At 39.4% G+C, this 25495-nt stretch overlaps 1 protein-coding gene across 1 annotated transcript in view; it reads left to right on the forward strand.

The window, feature by feature from the left end:
* LOC126470028 (E3 ubiquitin-protein ligase HUWE1) overlaps nucleotides 1–25495 on the forward strand; it is a 458288-nt gene that overhangs the window by 99729 nt on the left and 333064 nt on the right. Inside the window, exons 5-7 of the mRNA XM_050097515.1 lie at nucleotides 5852–5914; nucleotides 14953–15126; nucleotides 16825–17096. Of these exons, the coding sequence (XP_049953472.1) occupies nucleotides 5852–5914; nucleotides 14953–15126; nucleotides 16825–17096 (509 nt within the window). The remainder of the gene's footprint in view (nucleotides 1–5851; nucleotides 5915–14952; nucleotides 15127–16824; nucleotides 17097–25495) is intronic.

Raw genomic sequence — 25495 nt, forward strand, 5'->3', positions numbered from 1 at the left:
TAATTCTGTGTGGGGACATTAACATCAACAGTAATATCATAAATCCAGCAGCACCTTCATAAACATCCTTCAAAGTTTTGGCATGTCCCTATTGGTCAGTAGTTCAACAAGGGTTACTACAATGACTGCATCAGTAATTGCCCTTGAGGCCACAAATATGGACAGGGAAAAATGTGATGTAGCTGTAAAAGATCTCAGACTATCAGATATCTTTATCAAATAACAACAGTAAAATCAGGCATCGAATCATTCTCTAAACTACAAGCTTACAGACATCAGTCAGAAATGAAAATAAAAGATTTTACAAAAGAACTAGAAAAACAAAGCTGGGATGAAGTGTATAAGGATACCAATGTAAATATTAAATTCTTTACATTGCTTAAATTGAACTTTGAAAAGGCATTTACAAAAGTATGCATGTCTGTGTCAACATCTCCCAAAAACAGATTGATAGCAGCAGGTACTAAGAAGTCCTCCCAAATACTTAAACACCTCAGTTCCATGAAAAAGATTCACAAAGATCCAGAATTCTTAAATTTCTATCATAGATACAAAAAGATATGTAGGAAGATGCTGATTGCTGCAAAAAAGTCATTTAATGACAAAAAAATACATAATGCAGAGAATAAAAGCAAAGCAGTGTGGGATGTTATAAAAAAGGAAATGGGGAGAGGCAAATGAATGCAGAATAACATACTGCTCAGGAAGGGGGATAAGGTAATAAATGATCCACAACACTTAGCAAAATATGTAAAAGAGCATTTTTCAAGTATTGCAGAGAAGTTACAGCAAAAATTCCCCAGAACAAACGTAACACCTGTAAATAAATTCAGTAGGTTTAGATGAAGTACTAGTGTGTGTGTGTGTGTGTGTGTGTGTGTGTGTGTGTGTGTGTGTGTACTGAAACAATGCGTAAGGATTATACAAGGCCTCTTAACAAATATAATAAATGAATCCTTCACATCAGGGACATTTCCAGAGCAGTTAAAACAGGCAAGAGTTATACCTTTGCTTAAGAAAGGTAATGCAGAAGACATAGAAAATTACCAGCCCATTTCCCTGCTGTCACCATTCTCAAAAATAATAGAAGCAATTATGAAAGACAGATTAATGAATTACCTGAATAAATACAATCATTTAAGTGAATCACATTTTGGTTTCTGAAGTGGCAAAAATACGGAGTCAGCCATAGTAGGATTCACAGAAGTTGTACTCGATGCTCTTGATAAAGATGAGTGTGTCACAAGCATATTTTGGTATCTTTCTAATGCCATTGATTCAGTTGACCACAAGATTCTATTAAATGAATTGGAAGCATTAGGAATAAGAAGGGTAGCTAATGACTGGTTTGGATCATACATAGCAGATAGGGTACAAAGATAAGAGATAACACATACTTCAAATAGATCTAACCATTAGGAAAACACTTATCAGAACCAAAATACATTAATATAGGGGCTATGCAAGGTAGCATATTAGGACCAATACTGTTCCTGATACACATTAATGGGTTCCCCACCAGTGTTACTCATGGTGAAAAAATTCTAGTCGCTGATGACAGCAGTATTATAGTCACTGAGAAAACTAGAACTCCTTGCCGAGAAAGCAAATGAAACTCTCAAGGATGTTTTATTGCTCAATAAGCAATAAATTGACATTGAACATAAAGAAAACTAATGCCATGAGTTTCAGTTTGAAGAGGAAAAATGACAATGTTAATTTGAATGTAGATGGCACCTCTATAGACTGTGTAACAAATGCAAAATTTCTAGGAATTAATATTGATTCTCAGTTGAAGTGGTGTGAACACACAAAGGTACTTGCAAACAGAATGTCATCAGCATGTTACACCCTTAGAATCCTATCATCAGTGGGTAACATGCAGTGTCTTTTAGTTACATATTATGCATATGTACACTCAGTTCTTAGCTATGGCATTCTTTTTTGGGAAACAAATGCACAAAATATGAACACAATTTTCAAACTCCAGAAAAGAGCCATAAGAATAACCAAAAACACCAGTTGAGCTCATTGTTAAAATCTGGTCAACACACTGGGGATTTTGACTGCCCCTGTGAATACATTTACCAGTCAGTTGTACACATCAAAAATAACATTAATTACTGCACAAACAACTCTGTCCATGACCATGCAACAAGAGATAGACTCAACTCACATTTACCAAGAAGAAATAAACATAAAACAGCATTTTATACAAAGGAATAAAACTGTACAATAAATTACCAAAAGAGATTAAAGAAATTTCAAAAAGACACTTATTTAAAAAAGCAGCTAAAAAGTACCTGTTATTTAATAAATTTTGTACATTGGAGGATTACTTAGATAAAACAGAGTAGGGTTTGATAAAAAAAATGTTATACAAATAAATAACAACAATAATGATTACAAAACATCCAACATTCCACATAACACCTTCACTTAGTTTTTTTTCCTTCTTTTTTCCTTTCTGGAAATACTTACCGCCAAGCTAGCACAATACTAACACCGCTTTCTGAGCTCAACATCTCCCTCGTTATGGAGGGATGCTGACTCAGTTTTTGGATAGTAATTGGGAAGTTGCGGTACAGAAAATGACCCAGAGATCACCAGTGTGTGTGTGTGTGTGTGTGTGTGTGTGTGTGTGTGTGTGTGTGTGTTATGAAACAATGTGCATAGAGTGTGCGCAGGGACTGATAGTGAGATATGAGTGAACAGTATGCCATTACATTATTTAATAAGTTATTTGTAAGAAAAGTATTTTATACCAGGAGTAAATCTAATGATTGTCTCTAACTGGACGTCTGTAAATACACTCCTGGAAATTGAAATAAGAACACCGTGAATTCATTGTCCCAGGAAGGGGAAACTTTATTGACACATTCCTGGGGTCAGATACATCACATTATCACACTGACAGAACCACAGGCACATAGACACAGGCAACAGAGCATGCACAATGTCGGCACTAGTACAGTGTATATCCACCTTTCGCAGCAATGCAGGCTGCTATTCTCCCATGGAGACGATCGTAGAGATGCTGGATGTAGTCCTGTGGAACGGCTTGCCATGCCATTTCCACCTGGCGCCTCAGTTGGACCAGCGTTCGTGCTGGACGTGCAGACCGCGTGAGACGACGCTTCATCCAGTCCCAAACATGCTCAATGTGGGACAGATCCGGAGATCTTGCTGGCCAGGGTAGTTGACTTACACCTTCTAGAGCACGTTGGGTGGCACGGGATACATGCGGACGTGCATTGTCCTGTTGGAACAGCAAGTTCCCTTGCCGGTCTAGGAAAGGTAGAACGATGGGTTCGATGACGGTTTGGATGTACTGTGCACTATTCAGTGTCCCCTCGACGATCACCAGTGGTGTACGGCCAGTGTAGGAGATCGCTCCCCACACCATGATGCCGGGTGTTGGCCCTGTGTGCCTCGGTTGTATGCAGTCCTGATTGTGGCGCTCACCTGCTCAGCGCCAAACACGCATACGACCATCATTGGCACCAAGGCAGAAGCGACTCTCATCGCTGAAGACGACACGTCTCCATTCGTCCCTCCATTCACGCCTGTCGCGACACCACTGGACGCGGGCTGCACGATGTTGGGGCGTGAGCGGAAGACGGCCTAATGGTGTGCGGGACCGTAGCCCAGCTTCATGGAGACGGTTGCGAATGGTCCTCGCCGATACCCTAGGAGCAACAGTGTCCCTAATTTGCTGGGAAGTGGCGGTGCGGTCCCCTACGGCACTGCGTAGGATCCTACGGTCTTGGCGTGCATCCGTGCGTCGCTGCGGTCCGGTACCAGGTCGACGGGCACGTGCACCTTCCGCCGACCACTGGCGACAACATCGATGTACTGTGGAGACCTCACGCCCCACGTGTTGAGCAATTCGGCGGTACGTCCACCCGGCCTCCCGCATGCCCACTATACGCCCTCGCTCAAAGTCCGTCAACTGCACATACGGTTCATCACGTCCACGCTGTCGCGGCATGCTACCAGTGTTAAAGACTGCGATGGAGCTCCGTATGCCACGGCAAACTGGCTGACACTGACGGCGGTGGTGCACAAATGGTGCGCAGCTAGCGCCATTCGACGGCCAACACCGCGGTTCCTGGTGTGTCCGCTGTGCCGTGCGTGTGATCATTGCTTGTACAGCCCTCTTGCAGTGTCCGGAGCAAGTATGGTGGGTCTGACACACCGGTGTCAATGTGTTTTTTTTTCCATTTCCAGGTGTGTATGTGTGTGTATGAATTAGCTTATTTTAAATTGGTCTAAACTTATAAATACTTTGACATTTCATATATCCTTGTAAAAAGAGATATACTGATGAATAAAGCTACTACTACTACTACTACCACCACCACCACCACCACCACCACCTACAGCCCGGCCTTACTACAGATGAATCTGTCATCACAATGTCAAACTTTTGAGTGAGTGAGAAAAGGATAATTTCAATTTCAGCACTAGTAATACATTGCCTCTTTCTTTTACCATTCACTGATAATGTGAAACTATCATGTCATTGGAACTGCAAAACTGATGAGTTATCAACCTATGAGCAATAGAGAAACATCGCCATGACCTTAACTGGCTCCGATTGAGACTACAGCTGTAAATAGAAATAACAGATATTCAGGTCTACACTACTTATGGATTGATGCAGACTTCCAACTATTTTGTAACATTGTACTCCTATCTTAATAATTAATGTGAACATGTTCCTCCACAATCTGAGCAATGTGATCCAATCCTTGTCTTCCACTCTACAAATTCCATTCATTTTTGATAGCACATTAGGCTCCCAGTTTTATTGGGTCATTGCATAGACTTCTATCATTAACTGCCTACCTCTTCTTTAAAAAAAAATGTTGAAGACCTGTAGCTTTTCAGGTGCATTTGGAAGACTCTGGTTGCCTCGCACTCTTACTTGTGTTTATTGTAGAGCTCATATATATGAAGTTCAAAACAGTGTTTCAACAAGGTGGTGGTGGTGGTGGTGGTGGTGGTGGTGGTGGTGGTGGTGATGTAAAAGCTCCAGAATGAGTTTTTACTCTCTTTATTATGTTTTGAAACTTTGTGCTAGATTAAAACTGTGGGATTTAAATCTGTAGCCTTTGCTTTATGTGGGCAAATGCTCTACTGGCAGAGCTGTTCACGTAAGGTTCACTACCCTCTCTTATGTCTTTACTACTGTCAGGGGAGGTTTGAGGTACTGGAGAAAGTAAAGTTGCAAAGGTAGGTCATGAATCATGCCTCAACAACTCAATCAATAGAGCATTTTCTCTCAAAATGCAAAGGTTCTGGACTTGAATCCCAGTCCGGCACACAGTTTTAATCATCTAGAAAGTTTTGTGGAAAAGCAGAATATGGCTGTGTACAATTTTGATAGGTGACCAATCATCATTTGAGTGGAGAAGTGAATATCGCTTGAAGTTATTTAGTGATTTAGGTGATATTCTATTTAGTGTAGTAGTCATTTCTTATTTCACTCTTCATGTTTCTGCTAGTGGTCTTTTATAAATTTAGTGTTGACTCAAGACTGTTCATATCTTCTGTTGTTAACTTTTTTGGTCCCAAGACTGGTTTCATGCAGATCTCCATGCTAGTCTATCATGTGCAAGCTTCTTCATCTCTGCATAATTACTGCTGCTTTACACCCATTTGAACCTGCTTACTATAGTAAAATCTTGCTCACCTCTAGCCACACTTCCCCACATTAAGAAAAACGATTCCTTGGCGTCACAGGATGTCTCTTATCAGACAATTCCGTGTTTTAGTCAACTTCTGCTGTTAATTTTTTTTTTATGCAGTTGTGTTCTGTGCGAGTTACTGTTTGTTTGTATTTCAGAGTTGGTGTGCGTATGATGAAGGAGTTAGTCTTGCACAAAGCTGTCGAAATATGTATCTTGGGGTAAGTTAAATATCATTTCGTCTATTCACCCATTATTGTGATGTAGTCTTTCAGATAATTTCAGGAGCATTTTTTGTGATGTTGAGACATGAAGGTAGTAGTGATAATATATTTGATTCGATAAGAAGCTTTCATTGTCATGACTGAGTAGCTTCAGTGAAAGCAGGTGGCTTTGTAACCTATTTGATATTTAAGAGATGATTATCAGATGCTATCCTTTAATTCAGTAAAGTAGGAAAGCTGTTGTGCACCAACAGGCTTAGACAGTAACTGTGTGGTATGTATGGGCTCAGTTGGCAACCTAATGAAAAGATTGGGAGAGAACAACATTGACAAAAGTAAACAAGATAAATGGGGAGCTATATATGTTTTTGCCAAGAATTTGAGTAGCTCATTTCATATGGAGAAACCCACCAACGTATAAATGGGAATTGTTCAGAAATAGTGCTTGTATGACAGGCCATTGAATGGATAACATCAAAATAATGCAGTTTGAATGGATTGTTAATACTTTGCTGTATTACAAAATGCAGAAAGACAAACATTTTCAACTCACTGGAAATGGATGACAGCTACTTGGAAAGTTAACTGATTTGTGCAGCCATCACACTGAAAATGGTGAACATGAGCTATAGACCTTGCAGTAACTGAACTGACCAGCCTGCAATAAGCATCCATTGAGAAATACAAAAATCTAACTACACCTGGTATTTCTGGGTGTACATTTAATCCAGTGCTGTTAGTCAATCTCCTCTGCTCCCCATCTCTGTCCACCTCCTTCTACCCCTTCTCTCACAAGGGGACCTTCCGGTCTCAGAAATTCAGGTCGGGATGAGACTTTGCAGGTTAGTAGTATACCTCATGGATGTCCCCTCATAGAAGTCTTAAAGTGCACTAGCCAGAAAATTAAAGAGAAAAAAAAAGCTCTTAAATTTTTAAATGTAGCTCTACACGTGTCATATACAAGTCATAAGTAGCAAGGCAGCACATTAGTGAGGTAGCTCAGTCAGTAGCGTGCTAGACAGGCATGCAGTCAATCCCGGTTTGATCCTGCCTACTTCCTGATATGGTTTCATTTTGTTTTCTTAATTATTCTAAAAATTATAACTGTTAAATAAACGTAATAGCCAAAAGTATTTTTATTTTGTTTGTGAAATGAAATGGCTGTCACAGCTACTTAAAATGTGAATTATTCATCAATATTTTCTTTTTAAAAAGTTGAATAATTTCAAGTACATTTTTAATGGAGGTAAAGTAGTTACCACTGTCACAAAATGCTAGGTGGCATCCCAATTACGTAAATTTTTTACAATGTCATGTTTATTTGTCAATTTTATGTACAAGCACCAGAATGATGATTGTCATAAAAACATTGACAATAAAAAATATTTTGGCATCTTGCCTCAATTTATGGATGATTGATTGCAGGAACAACATTTTTTTTTTGAAAGATACATTGGAAAACATACTTTGTTGATATTCCTGAAACCTTCCTTTCATCAGAAAGCCTGGAATCGTACTAGGCATATCGGAAAATTTCCTTAAAAATTGATGATTCGATAAGAAGCTTTCATTGTCATGACTGAGTAGCTTCAGTGAAAGCAGGTGGCTGTGTAACCTATTTGATATTTAAGAGATGATTATCAGGAGAATTTCTCTATTATTTTCAGTAAGATTTTTGTAACTTGTCTATAAGAATAAATATCACATGATTGAACAAGTGGAGTACATTTTGGGGGAATCACTTTAATTGTACATGTTGGTGATTTCTGTGAGAAAGATTTCATTGTATAATTCAGGCTTCGCTTGTCCACCCCAAGAGTCAATAATTAACGGAAACCATTCTTGACTCGTGGAAGACCTAAAACACCAGTTGAGAAAGTCAGTATACAGTTCTGTCTGTAGAGGTAGGATGTTTCCAGAGCGAGAGCTTATTGAGTGGTATATGTATGCGTCACTTTATTCATATTGTGTCTTTTGACAAAAATAGTTTTGCTTCCTTTGATGGTCAGTCCTGTTGTACACTGACTGATACTGACATCCTGAATAGAAAAAAAACCATGAAATTGAAGTATTTTGTCAGAGAAACATAAAAGTAGAGAGCAAAATGAATTTTTAAATAGCCTGCAATAAATACCTGTCTGGTCAGTGCTGATACCAAAATCTTTGCTGAAATTCAGTATCAATTTTAACATCTGGGTTAGAAAAGTATCTGCAGCAGCCATAGTTTCTTGGATTATTGCAGTTTATTTTCTTGAAACAAAACTTGTCACTTTCCACTGACGAATTCATGCTTATTTTTGAATCTATCAACCCAGCTCTCAGAAGCTTTCAATTCAAAATCTGTAAACTGTTGTGCTGCTGCTAAATCCTGCTGTTGTAAATTCTATGTAATCAGTTGCTGATAATTCTCTCAGGCTTTGACAAAATGATCATACATACAGGAACCGATTGCTGCATATTTATGAAATTGATTGCCTCCATTCTCCCCCCCCCCCCCCCCCACCCCCCCCCCCCACCCCACCCTCCACATGGGGTGAGTCTTTAAAACAATTAAGAAAACAAAAAGCCTGGAGGTAGGATCAAACCCAGACTGGCCATATGTCATTCTAGCAGGCCACTGACTGAGCTATTTCACCTATATGCTTGAATGCTACTTCTGACTGTGGAAGAGGTGCGTGTAAGCTACGCTTGAAACTTTTCAGAGCCCTCTTTCTCAGAATTTTCTGGATAGTACACTTTAAGACTTCTATGAGTGGACACCCTTGAGGTATACTACAAACCTGTGAAGTTTCATCTCAAACTGAATTTACAAGACCAAAAGATCTCCTTGTCAGTCCATCTGTTCCTCCTCAGTATATCTGTGCATCTCATCCTCCTGACCCCTTGTCCATCTCCTCCTGGCTCCCCCGTCTCTGTCTGGGTCAGTTCATGTGAAATTAACTAATGGTCTGATTCTTGACTCCTCAGATTTTGCACAACTTCAAAATATAGAAAGGTCTTGACTGCACAATTCCTTATTAAGCATTATGCATTTCAAAATTTCATCATTAGATTGAAGCTGTGGGGAATAAACTGCACAAGAAAATTAACAATAGTGAATGTGTACATAATAACATAAGTATGCATCTTGGTATTCTATTTACAAAAATTTCCATTATTTACATTAAAATCAAACTTTAGTACAAAGCTCACAAAAGTGAGCACATAGACCGAATATTATACAGATCTCATCTTGTGTAGGCATATTTGACAGTGCTGTTGTCTATTCGAATAGAACCAGTTCAAAACAGTGTGGCGATCAAGCTATCAAGGAAGTAAATAAAAGCCAGTAGGTGGTGCCAGCATTAACCATGGAAAGCAAGTCATAGTGTCACTTTACAAACTACTGTGCATTGCAATTAAGTACATGTCGGTATCTCGTGAACAGCTTGACAAAGATACGTTTGTGCTACATTTATGGAGGAGAAACTCATAATACTGACAGCATGAAATGTGCATCGTTATACATTCTGACGATTTACTTCTATTTTTGTAATATAAAATAAAGAAAAAATGGTAATATTAACTTCTATTTTATTTCAAATTGTTGCCACTCATCCAGGCTTACCTATATGGTTATATTATGTCACCTGTTATTTGTTAAACTATTGTGATGATTACAGTCGGTCATACTCAGGAAACATTTCATTTTGTGATGGTTGTAAACTGATAACAGCTGAACAATTATACAATCTAATACTATACCATTAAGTTTAAAAAGAAATGACAAAAATCTCCTTTATCATATGAGTTATTCTTTATCGAAGTTGTTGCCACTAATCAGGGCTCACCTAAATGATACTGTTGTCATTTGTGTCGGGCTTTTGTAATATGACTGCATTTGGTGATACTTATGTAATGTCTTATTTAGGATGGTTGTAAACTTATTCCCTTACAACTTATATTTTAGTTCTTATCTCTAGCAGTTTTATGTTCATATTGTACCACACCAGCTATTGGTTGCAAATATGTCTTCTGTTCTAATTTTGACTAATGACACTCTCCATAACATTGTTAGTGATGCTACCTAGCGATTCACATTTCATGTTGTCAGCATACTAGTTTCCCCCCCCCCCCCCCCATAAAAGTAACATAAGTGTATCTTTGTGAAGTTGTTCACGTGGTAGTGACATGTACTTGATCACAATGCATAGTTGTTTGTAAATTTTGCTCTTAGACTTGCTTTCCATGGTTAATGCTGTTGCCACCTACTGGTATTAATTTCTTTCCTTCATAGCTTAATCACCACACTGTTCGGCACTGGTTCTATTTGAGCAGACGACGACACTTTCAAATAGGCCTACAAGAGATGAGATTTGTATTGTATTTAGTCTATGTGATTACTTCTGTGAGCTTTGTACTAAAGTTTGATTTTAATGTAAATATGAAACTAATGGACATTTCTGTACATGGAATACTAAGATGCATACTTACATTATTATGTACATGCTTGTTATGATTAATTTTCTTGTGCTTTATTCCACAATTTCAGTCTGATGAAATTTTGAAACACATAATGGTTAATAATGAATGTGATCAGGACCTTACTATATTTCAAAGTTGTGCCAAATCTGAATGATTGCCTGCATATGAATGTTATCTACCAAATAATGGGACCTCAGATTTTGATAATTTTGGCCATTTTTTGTGCACTTAAAGAAAATTGTTTGCATGAAAAATCCCAGATTAAAATATCTTAAACCATTTTTGAGTTATTAATTTTTAAAACTTCCAAAATTATGCAATTTTTGTTACATCTTTAAATCTTAAAATCACCATATCTTGAAAACTATTTGACTAACAAACCTAAAATTTGCACCATTTTACTCCATTTCTTACAAGCTTTAAAAGTGTGTGGTAATTGATGATATCCACTATAATGCTGTATTTTCCTAGATGTTTCATTTTTTAATTTTGAAATCAGAATTTTTTGTTTTGAAAAAAGTATGTTATTTGTACATTTTTTTGTTAATGTGTGTGCCAAGTTTCATGATGGTTTTCCACTAGAAATATATTTTTATTTTACTTGTAAGTGTAGCATCTAGTGGGGGCTTAGGACTTGTTAGTAAGATGGGATGTGTCTAAAACCAAATAATGCTGTCAAATTATAAACTTTTATTTACTGCCAATCTACTTAATACACTATTAAAATTATAGAACTTAAATTCACATTTATCTTTCTCATATTAACTGTGAAGATACTTTAACACACATCATAACAATGCATGATTAAAAAAGAATAAGAATTAATTATACCTTCATTTTACAGATATATTAATGTTATTTTTTATTTATATATTTAATTAATTTTAATTATTTAATTAATTACAATGTTATTAATTCAACAATGATGTAGCTGTTATTATTTAACTATGTGTTTTTATCTGAGTGCCTTGCAAAGAATAATTTTTTACTCATCTTCAAGAAGAAAGATGTTATGGTGATTGGACTAAAAATGTTATTAGTCAAAAATTATGTATTGGGCATTTCTTGTAAATAATATAACCTAGTTCTACCAAGCAATAATGACACAATATAATATGAGGCTTTTTGCAGCTCTTCAACTGACAGTCTGTATGTTCCTTCCAGTGTCAGTTGAGGGATTTCATTTACAAAGTATGAAGTTCTTTTTAGTGCAGTCAGTTTATCTGGTCTTCTTTGTTATGAAAAACGAAAAGCCAGTCCTCAATGATGTATAAATGAAAGGTTTACTTCTCCCTGTTCATCTCTGGATTGCACAGAAGCTATCACCATTTGTTGTCATAGGCACAAGCAACAAGTCCTGTAATCTGTTCAGTAGCATGCACCATCTTGACCCATTTCGATTTTATGAACATCAAGATCCTTAAAATCAGAATAAATGTTTGCTTTGCTCTGACTTTTGCCAAGCTCCTTTTTTTATGCTGCGTGCTCATCGTTTTCACATAGAAGTGACTAATGGCATATATGCTTTACATTAATCAAACAGTTGGAATGAAGTTAATATTTGATAATGTTGTGCTTCCACAACTGATTAATATGAGTGCTTTGCTAATTTTATCTCAACATCACATCTCTACTGAAGTGAATTACTGTCGATAGAAGTGAACGCTCTCTCTCTCTCTCTCTCTCTCTCTCTCTCTCTCTCTCTCTCTCTCTGCCTGCCTGCCTGCCTGCCTGCCTGCCTCCTCCTGCCACCCCCCCTCCATATTTGTCCCTCTCTCCCTGACCCCCCCTCTCTCCCTCCCAGTCTCTTCCTGACCCCTCCCATCTCTGCCTGTCTCCTCTTCTTCAATTTCTCTCTGTACACGTCACCACCCCCACCTTAATAGGTGGTTGCTGGCTCTTATCCCCACAATATTTCTTTTCATGTAGTAAGTAAGTTGACCATTTCCAGAGTCCATTATCTCTGTGTAACAAGTTTTCAGAAACAAGAAAAAATGTCAATCTTGTTATGTGGGTTTTATTGTTATTCTTTATTACAATTTTCTTTTGTATTCTGGATATGTATTTATACTTCTCATAAATCACACCACAGTATTTTTATTTGAAATAAATATTTTACTTTGAACATACTGACTTTTGGAACTGTAATATGGACATAAGTTTCTGGAAATGTTTTGGTTTTAAAATGGTAGGTACAAATGAAAAATAACATAAATATTTCAGAATATTTATTCCTGTTATAAAATTATTAGTGGCCACTAGAAAGAATAACATGGTACATACCTCCTAATTAGTTGTTTTGAACAGTTGTGATAAACTTTATATTAAAATAGCCATCATTATTAGATAACTACTTTCTACATTGAGTGCTGATCTGGTCTGCAGCCTCATCGGGTAGCTCTCCAATATCAGATTCTTCATGCAGTTCAGCTTCATACAGCTGTTTTGAAGATATTCTTGCAGAATACAGATTCATTCATGTTCATCCAGCCTGGCCCATGGTGGTCCTTTAAAAGGGCTGTTACATCTTTGATTTTTTTCTGGTTTTGCTATAACACTTCTGCATATCTCTGCTGGTTTTACTCCCATCTGGGATTTACCCTTCTTACAGATATTCTTACCACATCACATATGTGTTATAGCTTTGTTCCTCTTCAATAGTAATAGTGCTCTGACCTTTCTTTTTAATTAATATCATCTTTGAAGGTGTGAACTGAAAGAGCAGTCAGAAGGAAGTTTCATGGCATCTTTAAGAGAGATCTTCCAGTCACCAACATGTACCTCTGATCCAAGTTCGTAAATGCTCCCAAAGTTTCTGATAATGTCATCATTATCACTGGGGTTCAAGATACTGCTTTTTGAACATAATTTGTTTTCAATCCAGCCAACCAGGTGTTACTCAATAATATGTATTTACACCAAAATCTAACCTGACTGGTCAACCAATTTGAAAAATATAAAATACAGAAAGCTAAAAAAAAATAGTCGCCTTTACCTCAAAAGAGAAATTAATATAACATTAAAAATTTAGTCTAAATACAGTTTGATGGGAGTAATGAAACAATGAGTTTAGGAAATTTGTGTTTTTCAGAGCATTAAAAATGCACTGAATATAACTATTTTCAGTCCTGTATTGTCAGGATTCAACGTCTAGTGGAACTACTGCCATCATGAATATAATGGAGTCTGAAATTTCAGATAAACTTTGGCATTATGTTTATAATGGAAATAGCAGCTGCTGACAGTTATATTATGTTCTAAAGTGTGCAGCTCAAAATGCTCTCTTTTGATGTATAAAAAAGTTAATATCGGAAAAAAATTGATTTAATGGGTTTTGGAATTGGGCAACTCGAGTAATGTGTGTGACAAGTCAGTTTGAAATTGATCCAGGGGTTTAGGAGTAGTTTTTTACCTGTGGCTTTGCCCATATATGCACATCTCATATTTCGTGTAATTTTAAAATATTTCACACATTTAAAAAATATTTTACTCGTGTTTGGACACACATTTCACCTGTAGCTGTAGTGAATTTCATCCTGTAGTTTCTTTTTCACACAACTCAGTGTTTAATGATGCATTTCATTAACTACATGTATGTCCCCTACAAAGATATAATTCTGTAGGTACATTCAGCAGCATATGTAGATGTTGTCTGTGAAATGTGTTGTGATAGTGTTAGTAGCAAAGAAGTAAAATATTTAAATGTCATGCATGATGTAGCTATTTTTCGTGCATTTCAGTGTTCAACATCACATCTGCTGAGCAGTGTGTAGTACAATGATACTATTTTGCAGGTATATTCGGGGGTATACATGAATACTGTCTACAAAATGTCACAAATACAGTTCGTAATAAAGTAGTAGTAAGTTAAAACATCATGCCTGATGTGGTAGTTTTCTGCTTGAACACTGAAAATACAATAAATGATAAAATTTTCATCATTTTCTGAGGATTGTCAGTGAGAAAATGACTGTAAAAGTTTGTTACAAGTCACTAAGTGCTCTCATTCTTACCTATTGTCTGAATAAAGTATAGTTATTTGAACTTCATGGGATACACTTCATTTCCACCCACACCTCCTTCCCTTTTACAAGTAGATGGTTCTTACTCCCCACATTGATTATTTACAGACAGTAAGTGATATGTGTACAGAGTTTGGTTGAAATTAGTCTAGTGGTTTAGGAGGAGATGCGGTACATACATACATACATACATACATACATACCATTCGTAACATATACTGATAGAAAGTTGCATGCATACTGACCTCAGATGTGTAGTAAGAGAGATCAGCTAAATTAAATTGTATGTGGATGCGTGGAAACATGTCTCATTAAAATTCATGCATGGACTATTGGTGAACTTAGGTAGGTATGCAGGTAGTGCTACTCTCACAATTATAGTTTAAAGGTGCAATTGAAGGTATGTCAGAACTAAATTTATATCGGTAGCAAAATACAAAATTTATTATGTTTCACATTTATTTACTTCACAGATTTTATAGTCATAATATACACTTATACTGTCTGTGCTGTTTTGACTCATGTTTGTAAGAACTTGGTGTTTCACAGGGACGTTCAACATTACATTATGAATTTTATGAGCCACCAAAAGGACATCAGAAGGGATCTCTGTTGTCAAAAAGTGCAATTCACATTGACAATATTGAGTGCTTAGGTCTTTCTGCAGCAGCGTTGATGGATAATATTATGAAACGTCACCCAACCCTCACAGAAGAGAAACAAGTAAGTTATTAATTACAACACTGTTTCAGAAACTAAGCTATAATAGAAGCAGTAATTGAGTGAGTTGATGCTCATTTAAATTAATTTGCTTCAGTCATCAAAGATAATTACCTCCTACATTTAGTAAATGATTATGCAGTGACATTAGTTTTGCTTGGAACGTTAACAAATAGAAATACTAAGACAGGTAATATTTTCTTGTTACCTGATTTGGTTTTCCATCAAGAGTGAGGGCTTGTGAAGTTTAAATAACTTTACCATCTTTGTATTGTGGAAGTTATTTTACTTCATCTGCCAATATTCATTAATTTATCAGAGAAGTTTGATTCATGCGTGTTCATGCTCACTTGATTACTGTGACTGTCTGTAGTAATTTTACTGTGGTCATGGAAGAAACTTTGCCTGTTCTACATATCCTCAGCCTCTGTCGAAGAATGGATGTGTCGCAGATCTTACACAGGAAGTCTCAAGTTTGCTTCTATGACAGATTGAAGTTAAGACATTTTGAAGTTACTTTCCTACAGTGAAACCGATGTTATGGTTCGAAACTGTAGGCCTGTCAGTACTATGACAGTTGTGGCAAAACTATCTGCAACCTAAAATGTCAGATCCTTAAACTTCTGATTTTGGTGCACCATTGTAAGGATCTGATCTGAACTCATTGACTAACACAAGGGTGCAACAAAGAATTGATTGTTTGTGCATTCTTTATTAATATTAGTTAAGATATTACATGGAGTATTGAGCCAAAAGTGTTTGTTTTGCAAATAAAACAACCTCCTGTTACTTGCTTCTTGATGACACAGCTCTCTTACCATAATGTCTTTAAAATAAGACATGCATTGTCTGAAAGTTTACTGTTGTGGGTCTGTATGTCCTCTTTTAAATGGGCTACAATGACAGTTGTATAGACAGAATAGAATTTTATTTCTCTATTACGCCACCACAGGTGATACACATCATCAGTCTAATGGGGTTTCCTGTGCAGTAAAATGTTACATCAGGTATTTGGTGACAATTTTTTGGTGCCTAAGATGTCATTAATGAACAATACAAATTATCTTAGTATATGCATAACAAAAAAATCAAATAGTTCCAATGTCTTGTTTTGAGAAATTTGACATAATTGCCATTTTGGAAATGACGACGATCATTTAACCAGATGGAAATCACAGGTTTTCCTCATGCAATAACCAATTTCACCTGTAATAGCCTTGTAACATTGGTGCGTACAGTGTCCAAAAACTTGTGATTTTTGTCTGGTAAAAGAAAAAATAAGGAACCTTGTTTTGAGCCCTTCTAAATATCATCTACTTATTTCAAGTTTTAGAAGTAGTAAGCTTTTCTCTCTCCCATGGTATAAATGATTTCAAATGTCACAGGATCAACATTAACTGAAAAATTAGTACTACACTTCTACAGGGGATTGTACATTTTAGTCAGCTGCATGTGTGCAGTCACTCCATTTTTCTATTACTAATCCCATAAATGTTGCTAAATGTCATTCATTCATTCTTCCTATGGACTTCACATTGTACATATCGAAATTGATTCTTGGAGCCTAATTGTAAGTAGAGAGTAATTACTTTAATAGTGTGGGAAGATAGTGGAAGAGATTGAACTGACAACTGATTGTATTTTGTATTGAGAAGTACAGTACTTCCTGTTAATTAATGATAATTTTTTTTTTTTCCCTAGCTGTTGCTGTTTTCTCGGCTGAGGTTGTACATAAATTTTCCAAGCTATGAAACTCGTCTGCTGTGTGTACAGGCCAGACTACAAGCTACTTCTGTGCTGGCATACACGAATGCAATATTGGAGAATGCCCATACTTTACTATATAATGGATTTTTGGAAGAATTGGTTGAAGTTGTTCAATTATCTGATCCCAATTTGACAGATATAAGAGCTGCAGCACTTCGTACACTTACCTCCATTACTCACTTGGACAGACATCCACATTTCACAAAGTACGTATTCTTCAAGCTGTTATGTGTGTGTGCTGTAGACATCAGTTTGTAAATATAAACTAAATATTTAATATTTGCCCTCACGCCAGTCTCCTGAACTACTACCATGAGTTACAGTATCAAAAAATAACTGAAATGTAAAAATAAGACCCTGGCCTCACCAATGACACATTTTATTTTGCAGCATGCCCTAGCCACATGAAATGTCTTTGACTTACTTACTCACTGTCACTCTTCATAACAAAACTACTGGTCCGTGAGTGCAGCTGTGGGTAACAGCCTGTCAGACATAAAATGGAGCTTTCTGTCTATGGCCAGTACTATATAGTTTTTGATGTTGAGGAGCAACTGCCAGTATTTCAGTATTGTTGATTTCTTGCAGTTCTTCCTATGTTGTACTATTTTTTTTCTCCACATTGTTGTGATATACAGGATGTGTGAGGTGTATCAATGCAGATACTCTGATCATTGGAACCTTAATATGTACCCAATTCAGTGTGTTAGTTCTGTTTCTCTCTGTGTCTAACAGTCTTCCCACAAACATGTTACATAATTCGCTATCTGATGTTTTCTACATAGTTGTAAATGCAGAAAGAGGCTTCTGCCTTTCAGCACAGAGTAACTATTTTGTGTCCAAACCTCAACACCTGATCTGCTGCCCAGCAGAAAATAAGTACTAATGGCTTGATGTGTACTCAGAGGTACTAACCAACCTAAAAATACCAATCCTGGTAGCTACGGTATAGCCCCACTTTTACGTTCCTGGAATTAACATTTTCTCACCGTTTGACATTTTCTATCAGTCCTGTCATATTTACTATGCCCACTAAGTTAATTTTCACCCGATTCTGTGACAACATATTTACAATTTTCCCACGATTTACACATTATGAAAAAATGTTTGTGGAGAAAAAAGTGATGCTGGCATGATGTTGGCCATCCAGTAGTGTTTATAAATATTACATGGCTAAGTTACTTGACACCAGGGCATTCTCTCGGTGGATCTGAATCAGTAAATGTGTAAAAGTTGGAGCAATTTGTGCCGTATCTCCATCTGCTGCCAAGCTCTACTTGGCTTGGTGGCTGATGGGAGTAACTAGGTTCGTTCGAATGAAGATATCAAGACCAATCACAACCATTTCCAAATTGTCTCTACTGTTTAAACACAGTTTCGTGATCGTTGTGATCATCATGACAACTTTGTCAAATCATATTTAGTGTGTTTCGGCATTGGCCACTTGGAGCACTAGTTGACACCATCATTCACTTTGCGTTGCTCAAATGATTTTAGTTTAAACACAGCACTGGTTATGTATTTTATTCATGCTGAGCGAAACATATTTCTAGAATTTATTCTCATTGTCAAGTGCAGTATTTATGGATGTATTTTTTGAGATGTTACACAATCAATCAATTTGAGTGATAGTTTGCCTGTGAGCGTGTTCATGTGCGCAAAAAGATGACTGTTATGTACATGTGTCATATATAAAGTGCAAGGGGATATCCTATACATAACTGTTACAGCTTAAAACATTATTTCCCATATTTGATATTTTCCCATGTTTTACACCATTTTTTGAAGTCACTTGCAAAGTGTAAACGTAGGGTTTCACTGTATAATTATTAGTCTGCAAATGAAGTAAACACTGATGTAATGTTGTTCAATATATTGTCCTCAGTCACCAATAAAAATATTTGCTCTTACACCCTTACCATCCTTTAGATACAGGGTGAATCACCTAAAACATGCACCACCAATATTGTAGAAATATAAGTTCTATTGATGTACAGTTTTCACAGAATGGATTAGTAGTCAGGGGCTTGGATTGTTATCCAATACACAGATTGTAATGATATTTTGGAAGTGTATGTATTTATTTTTTGTATTTGGAAATGTGCACTTTTTAAATGGAATTATTGCTACTGATAGTAAGGAACTAAAAGTAGTGTAAATTAGAATGTCAGTGGTGTTTGTTGCTGGAGTCTTGTGTGAGTCATTTAAGAGGTATCGTATTTTCAAAAGTTTCCACACTAACACTTGTTTCAGGCATTCAACCTGCATAGTTTCTAGGTATGATATTGTTATGATTGTTTACAGTGTGATTGTGTTTTCTGTGAGTGCACTGTAACTTGCTAGTCAGTTAGTGTGTAACAGTTCAAGCAGCAGTTAGTGAGTGGTCGATGGGATTTACCGATGTAGAAAAAGCAGAAATGCTCATGGTGTATGGACAGTTCTTGCACGGTGCATGTGGCAAGAGATTTCTATAGACTTCAGCCATCTCAGAAATTATTTATCAGCCTCTTCAACCAGATATGTGGAAGTGGTAGTATAACACATAAACAATGTAACAGAAGGAAACAAGTGATGACAGAAGAGGGGGACATTAATGTTCTTGCTGTCGTTGCAATTGATTTGCCATTTAACTCTGACTCAACTGCACCAGAAAGTGACATTAGCCAGGCAAGTGTCCTCCACTTTCTGCATCGACGTAGGTTTCATCCCTATCACAACTTTATCCATCAAGAGCTGCATGGAAACAATTATGAGGATCATGTTAACTCCTGTACGTGGATATTATGAGAGAATACTTTAGATGTATCGTGTATCTTGTTTAGTAATGAAGTTATATGGGCCAGGTAAACCATCAGAACATGTGCCATTGGTCTGGTGACAATCCCAATTGACTTCACCAGGTGGAACATCAGTGTCCTTAGAGTGTAAATGTGTGGTGCAAGATAGTGAACTGCCAGCACATTGGCCTCATTTTTCATAGACAGAACACTGAACACACACAAGTATCACAGCCTCCTAACACACCATATTCCACAAATTCTAGATGGTGTCCCTCTGCAGACTAAGAGAAATCCAAGGTACCAATGTCCAGCCCATAGTGCACGGAGTACTACACCTTGTCTTCATCCCCAGATTTGACACCTGTAGCCTTTTTCCTGCAAGGGGGGGAGGGAGGGGGGAGAGAAAGCTGAAAGACATTACCTACATGGTCATACAAACTACACTCGATGATACGCAAGGATGTATTTACTACAGAAGCCTGTTCAGAAATCTCCACTGAAACACTGGCATGTGTTCAGCAGTCATTCCAAACCAGATGGGGTGAGTGTTTTGCTGCTGCTGGTGGTCATTTTGGACACAACCTGTGATGGTCCTTTGCCTCATTACTGGTCAGAATCCACATAACCAGTGCATGCACTTGTGTTGTTGTTTAGTGTGTGCTACCACATGTGTTGGTGTGGAAACTTTTCACAATACAATATCTAATGAATGACTCACCCTATAATCCTGAGCTAGCACTGCTGCCATTCTTGTTTACAATACTTTTACTTCGCTGATGTCAGTAGGCACTATTCTGCATAAAAATTGTATGTTTGCACAAAAAATTGACTGTCTTATTATTATTATTATTATTATTATTATTATTATTATTATTATTATTATTACAACCTGTGTATTGGCTAACCAATACAAGCCCCTGAGTACCTATCCATTCTACAAAACACCCCTGCAGGTCTGGAGGCCAGAATAAGCCCAAGCTGCCTGTTGTAAGAGGCGACCAAAAATATGGTCCCCTGTAGGGGTTGACCTCCATTTTCCAAAATTTTCCCAAAGACTTAGCCAACTGGGGTAGGGCGCCTTACATGGTGCATCGTGTCCATCATGCGCAGAGACCTATCGCATCCTTCATCGATGTGGATCTGCACTTCTGCTCATTCTCCAACTGTTGGGTGAGGTCACCTTTCCAGGGTGCGTATTTTTCCTACGCTGACTTGTTTGCACCTGATATCCAGCATGGTAGCCAGTTCGTTGTGGTGGGGCCACCATGTACCCTGTTGGTTGTAGCCTACCGACCACACAGGGATTGCTCTGCTGATGCCTGTGCTGTTAACTTCCCACATATGCCAAGGGGCAGATGCCCATTACCATGGGGCATCGGGACTCCCGGTAATGGCCATCCTGCCAGGTGGCCTTCGCTGTGGCTGGGTGGCACCCATGGAGAGGGTCCCTGGTCAGAGTGGGTGGCATCAGGATGGACGACACATGATTAAGCATAGTAAATCATCTCTTGCTCGTGGTCAAACACCAGCAGTCTCTAAGCGTTCAGGGGCTCAATTCAGTGCACAGAAGTTCAACCCCAAATCGTTCCCCTCCCTGGCCACGCCACAGGAGGAACGTCAGGCTAATGATGGCAGTAGATAGTATTTGTTCAGGTACCTTGTATGTTAGAGAGCTGATGGGAATCTTTCATGACAAAGCCTCAGTTTTTTGTTGAGCATTTAGAGGATGAGTTTGAGAAGGTGGAGGGCTTGTCCAAAATGAGATATGGGTTAGTCTTGTTCAAAACCACATCCTCTGCCGAGTCACAGGTGTTACTCACTTCTGACAAACTGGGGATGTTTCTGTAACAATCACGCCCCAAAAGAGCTTAAGTATGGTCCAGTATATCATATTTCACAGGGATCTTCTTTTGCAGTCCGACGATGAGCTGTGAGCCAGTTTAGAATGGCAAGGTGTACATTTCGTTTCGTGTGTCCACCGGGGTCCAAGGAATAATCAGGTTGCCACGAATGCCTTCATCTTGGCCTTCAAGGGTGATACATTGACAGAGGAGGTGAAGGTGATGGTCTACCACTGTGATGTAAAACCCTATTTCCCTCCCTCAATGCAGTGCTTTAAATGTCGAAAGTTTGGTCATATGTCTTTCCGCTGTACTTCCGGCGTCACATGTCGAGATTGTGGACGCCCATCACATCGTAATACTCCATGTACCCCGCCTCCCATCTGTGTCAACTGTGGAGAGCATCATTCGCATCGCTCACCAGACTGCAGGATTATTCAGAAAGAAAGGAACATCATGAAGTAAAAGACCCTGAACCAACTGACCTACACTGTGGCTAAGAGGAAATTTGAATATCTGCATCCTGTATGTATGACATCATCTTTTGCCGCTGCTACAACAGTTCTGGCATCATTAGCTCCACCAACCTGTCACCTCTTGGAGCTGGAAGACTACACCTGCCTCCTCGATGGTGAGGGGCACTTCCCTCCCTGTTGCTCCTGCACCACCTACTTCAGGAGCAAGACCCCCAAACCACCATCTCCACTTCTAAGCCGGAGAAGCATACAACTTCTTCGGCTGCTCTCACTAGGGAAGGATCCTTTGGGTCACTCTCTTCCCAGGTTTCTGCTCGTGGGAAAGATGACACCCACCAGTGGCTGAATAGCCCAAAAGCAGCTGGTCCCAGGGCTTCACGCTCGTTCTCTGTCCCGGAGACTGAGCCACTGAAGTCCTCCCAGCCAGACAAACCCAAGGAACAGCAAGAGAAATCCAAAAAGAAGGTTCACAAGACTAAGGAAATTGTGGTGGCACCCACACCACCTCTGCCTACAAGCTCTCCATCTGCGAATGAGGTGGAGATTCTGGCATCTGCTGAGGAGCTAGATCTCGCCAGACCCTCAGACAAAATTGATATAGACTGCTCAGGCAAAAAGTCAATGGAAGCAGGTGGCCCTGAGGCATAAACTGCCTCATTGATTGTTCCATGCCTTCCCAGTCTCATGATGTAATCATCCAGTGGAATTGCTGCGGTTTTTTTCCACCGCCTGGCTAAGCTACGGCAACTGTTAAGCTTTAAACCTGGTTTCTGCGTTGCCCCCCAGGAAACCTTGTTCCTGGCAATGTGGACCCCTGCCCTCCATGGGCATAAGGGATATTACAGGAACTGTAGTGACTATAATAGTGTGTCAGGTGGAGTTTGCATTTATGTCCTAAACTCAGTCTGTAGTGAACATGTGCCCCTTCAAACCCCTCTTGATGCTGTGGCTGTCAGAATAAGGATGATGCAGGAAATAACTGTCTGCAATGTGTATCTTCCTCTGGATGGTGCAGTACCCCTGAATGTATTAACTGAACTGATGGATCAACTCCCTAAACCTTTCATACTTTTGAGATATTTTAATGCCCATAACCCCGTGTGGGGTGGCACCATGCTTACTGGCTGAGGCAGAGATGTGGAAACTTTACTGTCTCAGCTCGACATCTGTCTCTCAAATACTGGGGCCACCACACATTTCACTGTGGCACATGGCACATATTCGGCCATTGATCTCTGTTTGCAGCCCAGGACTTCTCCCATCTATCCACTGGAGAGCACATGACAACCTGTGTGGTAGTGACCACTTCCCCATCTTCCTGTCATTTCCCCTGCATCAAGTCCTCAGACGCCTGCCCAGATGTCTTTAAACAAGGCAGACAGGGAAACTTCCACCTCTGCTGTCACCATTGAATCTCCCCCACATGGGAACATTGATGCGATGGTTGAGCAAGTGACTAAGACAATCGTTTCTGTGGCAGAAAACACGATCCCTCGCTCTTTAGGGTGCCCCCGGCGAAAGACAGTCCCTTGCTGGTTGCCGGAGGTCACGCTGAAGCAATTGAGTAACATCGGCGAGGTCTACAGCAATTGCCTTTAAACGGTTCTGTGCTTGCATTCGCCAACTTATCAAACGACGGAAGCAGAAGTGTTGGGAGAGATACGTTTCCGCCATTGGGTGCCATATGTCACCTTCCAAAGTCTGGGCAAAGATCAAAAGTGTTTTCGCGTACCAGATCCCAACAGGTGTCCCCGGTGTTACCATAAATGGCATGATATATGCCGACGCAAATGTGATTCTTGCTGAGCACTGTGCTCGAGCCTCTAAGTGGGAGAATTCCCCCCACCCTATCCTTTCGCACTCTCAAACAGCGGGTGGAGAGGAAAGTCCTCTCGTTTACTACACACCACAGTGAATCCTATAAAGTCCCATTTACAGAGTGGGAGCCCATCATTGCCCTTGCACATTGCCCCAACACAGCTCCTGGACCAGGTCAGGTCCACAGTCAGATGATTAAACATCTCTCATCTGACTACAAGCGACATCTCGTCATCTTCAACAGGAACTGGTGCGATGGTGTCTTTCCATCACAGTGGCGGGAGAGCACCATCATTCTGGTGCTAAAACCCAGTAAAAAACCAGTTGATGTGGATAGCTATTGGTCCATCAGTCTCACCAACGTTCTTTGTAACCTGTTGGGATGTATGTTGTGTCAGCGGTTGGGTTTGATCCTGGAGTCATGTGGCATACTGGCTCCATATCAGGGCGGCTTCCACCAGGGTCACTCTACCACTGATAATCTTGTGTCTCTAGCACCTGCTATGCAAACAGTCTTTTTCCAGATGCCAACACCTGGTTGCTGTCTTTTTTTTATTTACGAAAAGCGTATGAAATGACCTGGTGGCATTATACGAGTGGGGTCTCCGAGGTCCACTCCAGAGTTTTATCCAGAATTTCCTGTCACTTTGTACTTTCTGTGTCCAAGTTGGTGCCTGCCATAGTTCCCCCAAATCCAGGAGAATGGGGTCCCGCAGGGCTCTGCATTGAGTGTATCTCTATTTTTAGTGGCCATTAACGGTTTAGCAGCAGCTTTAGGGCCATCCGTCTCACCTTCTCTGTATGCAGATCACTTCTGCATTTCATACTCCTTCACCAGTACTGGTGTTGCTGAGCAGTGCCTACAGGGAGCCATCCACAAGGTGCAGTCATGGGCCTTAGCCCACAGTTTCCAGTTTTTGGCTGCAAAGTCGTGTGTTATGCTCTTCTGTCGGTGTCATACCATTCGTCCAGAACCAGAACTTTACCTTAATGATGATCCGCTCACTGTAGTGGAGACATATCAATTCTTAGGACAGGTTTTCGATGCCCAATTGACTTGGCTTCCTCACCTTCGTCAGCTTAAGCGGAAGTGCTGGCAGCACCTCAATACCCTCCGCTGTCTGAGCAACACCAACTGGGGTGCAGATCGCTCTACGCTACTGCATCTCTACAGAGCCCTTGTTCATTCCCGCCTTGACTATGGGAGTTTGGTTTATGGTTTGGCAGCACCCTCAGCATTGCATTTGCTTTACCCGGTGCACCACTGTGGCATGCGCCTAGCAACAGGAGCTTTTAGGATGAGTCTGGTGACCAGCAAACTTGTGGAAGCCAGAGTGCCTCCATTGCAGGTTAGGTGTGCACAACTGCTGGCCAGTTACATACCACATGTTCATAGTTCTCCAGCGGATCCGAATCACAGTCTCATTTTTCCACCCACAGCGGTTCATCTTCCACATCGGCGGCCCAGGTCAAGGCTTCCAATTGCAGTTCGTGTCTGATCTCTTCTTTCTGAACTGGAGTCCTTGCCTTTACCACCTATTCTTGAGGTCCATTCATGTACACCTCCATGGTGTACACCGAGGCTGCAACTTTGCCTGGACCTTTCAAATGACCCTAAGGGCTCAGTTTACCCTGCAGCTCTCCGCTGCCAGTTTCTCTCGATTCTTGACATGTACCGAGGCCATGAAGT

The sequence above is a fragment of the Schistocerca serialis genome, chromosome 3, assembly GCF_023864345.2.
Source record: "Schistocerca serialis cubense isolate TAMUIC-IGC-003099 chromosome 3, iqSchSeri2.2, whole genome shotgun sequence".
Classification (NCBI taxonomy): Eukaryota; Metazoa; Arthropoda; class Insecta; order Orthoptera; family Acrididae; genus Schistocerca; species Schistocerca serialis.